Below are 7,942 nucleotides of genomic sequence, written 5' to 3'. Positions count from 1 at the left end.
TAACCCATGACTGATATTTGTACCTGTATATTGCATAAAATACTGAATAATGTGGAAACAAGAACTGAAAGGCCATAAGGTTCACATAACTGAAGAAAAATATAACATCTAAACGGGGTATGAAATACCCAAATCAAAACTAAAAATACTGAAGTCTGAAACATGACTGTCTAGAAAGCCTCTAACTGACTGAACTGTCTGAGTAAGGAGTTGATGGCACATGTCCCCAACTAACTCCAACTAATAAACTAATTAATGAGATAATAGAGAAATAATCATGTCCTCAAATGATGAGGACTCACTTCTAACTCTGACTGCTGAAACTAGAATCTACTGTTGATTTGGAGCTCATGTCTCTAAACCTATGGTATAAGACACCATAGCACAAATGCGCTAGTACTTTGAATATACTGGTATGCATGTGGGGTAGGCTGAATGCATAGGGTTCATATGCATGAACAATACTGGCTAACTGACTAATATGAACGTGAGAATACATGCATGCATGTATAGTAACTATATCTGAAATCGAGATAACATGAGTACTGAATCTGAATATTGATAACATGACATACTGATAACTGATATAATTGATAACATGAGTGACTGTATCTGGCAGTCCTGAATCTGGTGGAACTAGCTGAGTTCCGTTCTATATCTGAGTTGACTGTATCTGACAATCATGAATTCTAAAGAACTATCTGATTTCTTTTTCACTGAGACTGTGGGAGGTAGTCATCTAACCGACATGCCCCAAATAATGCATTATAGCTGAATTGGGGTCCAATTTATGCCCTGATTGGAAGGGTGTCAATACCGCGTCACTAGTAAGGACAACATGTGAGTGACCCTAATATAACAGGTAACTCTAATGAGAACGGTGGGAAGTTGACCCTTTTAACCCTGGACGCGTCATTTAATTTTAAAAAAAAATTCTCAAACTGGGCCCTTGGCGCGACGCGCGCTATCGCGCCGTGTCACTCGAATTTGACAATTGGGAAACTGAGGGATGGCGCGACGCGAAGCCCTCGCGTTGCCCCTTCTTTTGAGACCTGAAACTTTGGCGCGACGCGGAGGAAATCACGCTAAGACACTAGAAAAGGACAAATTCTAAAATTGGGCCCTAGAGCGACGAGCCATAATCGCGGACCCATACTGGAATTTTTCAAATGTCATTTCTTCTTGTGGCGCGACGCGCCACTGACTAATATGGCAATGTTTTACGACGGGAATTTAAAATAGTTGTAACTTCTAACTCGATTATCGGATTTGGGCGAATCTTATATCGATGGAAAGCTTATTAAATTTTTCACATGACAAAAAGTGAAAATCTTGAAAATTCCTCATGGAATAACCATCATTCAATATAGAAGCTAATACTAGACATTCTTGAGACGAAATTATCTAGGAAAAAGTACGGGGTATTACACACTAATTTTCAAATAAAGCAAAAAATTATTATGAAAAAAGAAATGAATAAATTTTTATTGATTTCCCAACCGGTTTATGCTACCCATATTGTAGTTCGACTAAATTCAAATTCATGTCGGAAAGTACCACATTAGGGGGTAAAGCACTCCCTAACAAAGGCGACTCTGCACCCAGTGAGACTCGAACTCGAGACCTCTGGTCAAGAATGAAGAAGTACTTACCACTCCACCACAACCCTTATGGTTAAAAATGAATAATTTTTGTGACGAGTCCTTATACTTGAGATCAACCGTTTGTAGATCTTTATCAAGCCTTATTACTTGAATTTCATTAGTTTTTCCTCTCTTGTTTTGAAGAATAATTATTAAAACCAATTTTAGTATTTGGATTACTGTTTGTACTTTGTACACTTCCGCCAGCTTTTTGGTGTAGATAGGATTTTGTAAATGTAAACCTTGTGGCTAGCTTTTTGGTGTAGATAGGATTTTGTAAATGTAAACCTTGTGGCTGTGGTATTATCTTGTGGCTAGCGGTGTTAGTTTATTTTGCTTATTGTGCTAGTTTATATGCATTTAAGTTTTGTGTTTGTTATACTGTTATCGGTCCTAAACCGGGGGTCTATCGAAAACAATCTCTCTACTTCACCTGAGGTAGTGGTATGGTCTGCGTACACTCTCCCCTCCCCAGACCCCACTGTGTGGGAATACACTGGGTTTGTTGTTGTTGTTGTTGAATGGTGGTATACGAGTAACTTGTGCATAACTCAACTGATTTACCATATAGTTACAACCTCCACTAGCACCAGTACTGAATAACTCTAACAACTAAAGCTTGGACAAACGGAAAAAAATGTGTTATATAACTCCGTCAACTAGAACTTAGATAAAAGAGGAAAATGTGCCTAGTCGTCATCTTTGTTGGGATTTAAACCCTGGTTCCCTTGTAACTCCATGTATGCGGTGGATAGATCGCAAAGCATCATTGACCCCTAAGTCATCCTTTGTAGGCTGTAGCACTTAAAAATTTGTGTCACGTGCAAGAAATTTACCATGGAGTTATTTAACGATGTTAGGAAAAGGATAATGCCTGCATTCACGCGAAGCTAGGAAAGGACCACACCCCAAAACGTAGACGGCCTACCTAATGCAAGCATAAGGGTAGTGACTAGATTAAAAGAGCAGCCGGTGCACTTAAAGCTCTATGCATGGGCACCGGAAAAGGCCGGATCACAAGGATCCATTGTACACACGTTACCCTGCATTTCTGCAAGAGGTTGTTTCCCATGACTTGAACTCGTGGCCTCCTGATCACATGGCAACAATTTTACCAATTACGCTGAGAGTATTGACCGGATAGGTCTCTCAGAGAAAATTTTTAAACATGTCAACTGTATTAGGAAGCTGAAATCAATTCTCAGCAAGCATACAAGACTGCCTGTTGAAGGAAGATCCAACAGAAGATGCAGAATGATTATGGCATCAAAAAACAAAAATTTAACAACCTGTTACTACTATACAAAAGCTGCCATATGTTAAAGTTCAATATCCACATTGATTCCGAACTTGTTCAAGGTTCCTCCTTCGAGAAATAACTATGCGGCAGGCAAAACTCTTCCTCTTGATTTAGGATTTCTGCATCCTCATCATCTGGTTTCTGAAATTAGTACAAAGAACACCACAGTAAGAACACTCATCCCACATAACTCGAAAAAAATATTGCCCTGTAAAACCAAGATTCTAGCCTATAGCCTGAATTGAAGGTTATATGACGGGAAAAAATGACAAATATAGTAACATAAGCATCTTTTATGCATAACTCCAAATGGAAATTATGCTCCAAGAAATTCTCTTTTGACATATTTCAGCGCTTTCTTTCCTGGTCAAATATCAATATTTGTCTCCTTGATGTTGCTTCGCAATGTCCTAATCTTGGGTCTCTTGGAGAACACAGATTAACTATGATATTATTATTGACAAGATTCTACTTCTAAGAAACTCAGATTACTACTTCAAGAACAGTGTGCAACTTTGTATCTTGGTAGATCAGTTATGATCCTGCTTTACATATGAAATTCTTCTGCTCCACGAAGCAGATTTTCAAAGTTAAATGACGAATAACGGAAAAGTCATGAAGACTGAAGTCAAATAGAAAGTAAACCAATAATACTTACCACCATTTCCAAGTTGTAGAAGCGATCCAGCAGCTTCAAAACATCATCAGGAGCAAAATGCCTATTGAAGCTGTGACAATAAATTTTCAGTGTTGAAAGACGAAGGATAAAGTCACATAAAGTTTTAACCAAATGCCACACACTCTCTTTATCTGCATGTCTTGATTTTCTTGAGTCTCAGTGCGACATGAGCTAAGCTCATATACAACACAACGTCACTAAATGAAGAATTAATAAAAGAAAAGGGCAAAAGTAGCCTAGTAACCTTCTACGCAGATATTCTGTTAAGCCGTAAAGGACAAAATGACGATGGATGCCTGCAATAAGAATCAAGGTGAACATGTTAAACATTTGAGATGTTACATCTCACTCCCACAGCAGAAAGCAAACTTTAATGCAAGTTAATCTGCCGTTTCCATATATTATCATTCGCTTGCCCTTATGGGGGGAAAAAAAATTTACTCATCAAGAATTAATAAAATTCCAAGAACATTCTTGAGATTATAGCTACTTTTTTCTTTACCCTTGAATCTCAATCACAACATACATTCTACAATTTCTACGGCTATGATAGATGTACATCTACTATTGTGACAGAGATAATTTAATTAAAAGACTTCCCTACCTAGCTAAGAGCTGAGAAGCTTAGCTCAATGGTCGAGGGGGTTCAATTCCTATATGGGGTCACTAGTTCTACCCACTAACTATTGTGTTTTCCTTTTGCCCCTCCACCTGCTAAGGTAGGGGTAAGGTCTGCGTACACTCTACCCTCCCCAGACTATACTGGGCATGTTGTTTTGGTTACTTTCCTACTTAGCTATGATGATATCTCTTATAGTTAGCTACGCTAGGTACCCTCACAGCTAAATAGCATGAGAGCAACTAATTCTATTACAGCCTAGGTATTCGCAAATCAGGAAACACTCGGATGACATCCAAGCATATAATCTGTCTTGGACTGAAAGTGTGGACACATGGGAAGCACATGAGATTCAATTGCCAGAGCACTCTCATTCTCATATACGTCCACAATCCACATGAACCCGGGTGAAAAGGGGTGTGAAATTTGCTAATTCTAGATTCCCAAATCTCTATTCTTTCTCTTAGCCTCTCTCTCAGTTCTTTCTTCCCTTCTCTCATCTTCTTCTTCATCTCCGTCTTCGTTCCATCAATTTTATGAAAATTGGCATTGGAGCTCCTTCTTTCAGCTTAGGAGAATTCAATTGTAGTTTTATTTTGGTTGTAATTCATTGGTTATTGTAAGATAGTTGACAATAATAAAATTTCAAATTCTTTGTTGTCTCGAAATTCTTCTTATTTCAATTCAAGTACATTACAGAATCCAGCCAGAGATTATATCAAATTTTAGAATTATATTAGCAAGGTAACTACGATATGACACAATCAAATGCTTCAAATTTCAATCAAATTAAACTTTTGGAAACAACTAAGCAGCTACATCTAAATAAAAAGGTAACACGGGCGCTAAGGTGCGCCTATGCATTAAATTCTTCAAAGCCTAGTAACTAAAGCACTTCTATTACCACAAAATATCAACAAGCTCCAGATTACACCATGAGTCTGTATCCAACACATTTTACTGTGAGTTTTACTTACTAACTAAATAAAACTATGATAAAGTTACCACCTTTCCAGCTTTAATAACAGAAAACACAGAAAAACTTAAAGAGGAAACATATAAAATGAGCAACGGCACATAAAACTAATACAAATTATACCTCTCAATTTGGCAGGGGGATAGATTTCAAGAGCCTCCAACAATCTAATCTCCAATTCCACTTGTGATTGCTCCTATAATTCGAAAAATAAACATACCCTTTAAAAAAAAAAAAAGAAACAAAAGAATCGATAAATTCTACAATCAAACACATGAACAAGCATATGATCAATGACAGAACCAAGATTTCCACTAAGGAGATTCAAAATATAAAGAAACCAAAGGGATCCAATGTCTTCTTTTTCTTTTTGATTACCATGGTGTCTAAGCCAACTTTCACACGCCTAGACTAACTCCACGGGATACCTGCCACCTCCAACCAACAACGAGTACCAAGGACCAAAATCATGACAGATGAGAATTTAAATAAAAGGGATTCAACATCTTTCTTTTTCTTTGATAAAGTGATCTCCTCATCAACTTCCTCACACCTCGACTAATTCCATGGGCCACCTGCCACCTCCCACCATCAACAAGTAGCAACAAATACCAGGTAACACTAACTCTATCCACCAAGGTCAATGACATATGGGAATTTAAATAAAAGGGATTCAACATCTTTCATTTTTTTTCCTTGATAATCGTGTTGTCCACGTCAGCTTTCTCACCCCTCGACTTATTTTATAGGACACATACCACCTCCCAACAACAACAAGCATCAGGTAACACTAACTTTGTCCCAAAGTCGGGACAAATAGGAATCTAAATAAAAGGGAACATCTTTCTTCTTTTTTTTTTGATAACTGTGGCACCTCGACTAATTCCACAAGATACTTGTCACCTCCCATATGCAACAAGTACCAGTACCTCTATCCAACAATGCTAAAACACACGAAAATCTAAATAAAAGGGATTCAACCTATAATATATAGGGAAAGAGTCAGAAATATACTTAAACTTTGGCGAAATTTGTTGTAACATGGCTCAACTTTGCAGGGTTTCTATTACCCCTCGACTATTTACTACCATATTTCTGTGGCATATATTTGTATAGCTGGACGACTTCAGACTCTTGCGCGATCAGTGTGTGTGTATTCACACCATGGTCGAGCTAGGCAAATATATGTGACAGAAATACGATAATAAATAGTCGAGGGTCATAGGACCCGCAAAGTTGAGGCGTGTTATAGCAAATTTCGCCAAAGCTTATATTTCAAACCTTTTTCCCTAATATATATATATATACACCTAAAAATCAATTTTGATAGTATAAACACAACATGTCACAGAAAAGATTAATAATATAAAACAATGGTTAAAAAGGTACCTAAATTAAGAAAAATAAAAAGAGGGGTACCTTACGAAGAGCAGAAGAAGCAGGTTTACAAGGAGAATGAACAGACATTCCATCTTGTTCATCATGTTCACCTTCTTCACCACCTTCTTCAACTTCTTCTTCTTCTACTACTCTTTCCTTCTTCATTTCTTCTTCTTTCTTTCCTTTCCCATTGTTTTGATGCCCCATTTGCTTTTTTTTGCTCTTTGGGTTTTTTGGGGTGTTGGAAATTAGCAAATTCTTGGAGAATGATGAAAGATTTGATTTTTATGTAATTTTTTGGTTTCTTGAAAGGGGTTTTCTTTGATCAATTTATTTGTTTGATCTAAAAGATCAAGATTTAATTAACTAGGCTAGTTTTTTGGTGGGCTGGGAGGCGGGCGGGGGGGGGGGTTGAATTGGGCAAGTTTTTGGGCTCTAGAATGTAGACAATTTAATATAAAATTAAACGGATATTTTTAAAATTAAAATTATTTGATTAATTAAAATAGATATTCAGATTGCCGATGACATGATTTTATATTGGGAGATTTGAAGAATGTGTATTAGAGCGGAAGGTTAGTCAGATAGGAGTATTGTTGTGCACTAGTTGTAGTATGATTGTTTAGGGTTTAACCGTAGATATCTATCATTATTGTTGTGTACTATACTTCGAGTGTAGCATTATATTTGTGATTGATTATTGTTTTTCTGATAGATTTTATACAGTTTTTCTGTTAGTTGTCATATTTTCTATACTATTTTTCTTTTTTGTGTATTTGAATTTGCTACTCTTGAGTCTACGGTCTTTTAACAACAAATCTCTCTCCTCCCAAGTTAGTGTTAAGGTCTGTGCATACTTTATCCTCTTCACACCTTACTTATAGAATATTACCGATGTTGTTGATTAAGTTTAGAAGGATATAGAGAGAAATTGTATTAATAGTTACAGTTCTGAGTATAATTATCATTAGTAGTTATAGTTTGCCTAATTATACTTTATAGCTATTGTTGCTAGTTAGGTGGCATACATTAGCTCAATTTCGTGGTAACAACACATATAGCCGTGCCGGATATAGTCATGATAGGTTGTATGTGTGCATGCAATAACATGTATATATGAATATATTCGCACGGATATGCAAAAGTTCAAAGACATCGCTAGGCACTTAAACTTGTTGCCAAAATTTATTTAGACATCTAAAATAAGGTCTGTTCCTATCAGGTCCTTAAACCCCCACATTTTATTCCAATTGGGCCTTTTTTGTCCTATCAGCAAAAAGCTCAAAGTGTGTTACACACATGTGATGACGCGGCAAAATGAGCTAATTGTAAGCTGACACGTAAC

At 36.9% G+C, this 7,942-nt stretch overlaps 1 protein-coding gene across 1 annotated transcript; it reads right to left on the bottom strand.

The window, feature by feature from the left end:
* Positions 1-2,752: 2,752 nt before the first annotated feature.
* LOC107848645 lies at positions 2,753-7,263 on the bottom strand. The gene is made up of 5 exons (XM_016693417.2): positions 6,637-7,263; positions 5,341-5,413; positions 3,867-3,918; positions 3,602-3,671; positions 2,753-3,084 (listed from the first exon to the last, which is right to left on the bottom strand). The coding sequence occupies exons 1-5, from the start codon at positions 6,802-6,804 to the stop codon at positions 2,998-3,000; spliced, it is 450 nt and encodes a 149-aa protein (XP_016548903.1). The 5' UTR covers positions 6,805-7,263; the 3' UTR covers positions 2,753-2,997.
* Between the last annotated feature and the right edge of the window lie 679 nt (positions 7,264-7,942).

The sequence above is a fragment of the Capsicum annuum genome, chromosome 11, assembly GCF_002878395.1.
Source record: "Capsicum annuum cultivar UCD-10X-F1 chromosome 11, UCD10Xv1.1, whole genome shotgun sequence".
In the NCBI taxonomy this organism is placed as follows: domain Eukaryota; kingdom Viridiplantae; phylum Streptophyta; class Magnoliopsida; order Solanales; family Solanaceae; genus Capsicum; species Capsicum annuum.
This window is presented reverse-complemented; position numbering and strand designations above follow the sequence as displayed.

Coding starts and splice junctions, on each gene's coding strand:
- LOC107848645 (XM_016693417.2), bottom strand. CDS start 6,804: ATGGGGCATCAAAACAATGGGAAAGGAAAGAAAGAAGAAGAAATGAAG. Junction 5,414..6,636: donor CTTCTTCTGCTCTTCGTAAG/GTACCCCTCTTT, acceptor TTCGAATTATAG/GAGCAATCACAAGTGGAATT. Junction 3,672..3,866: donor ACAGAATATCTGCGTAGAAG/GTTACTAGGCTA, acceptor TTATTGTCACAG/CTTCAATAGGCATTTTGCTC.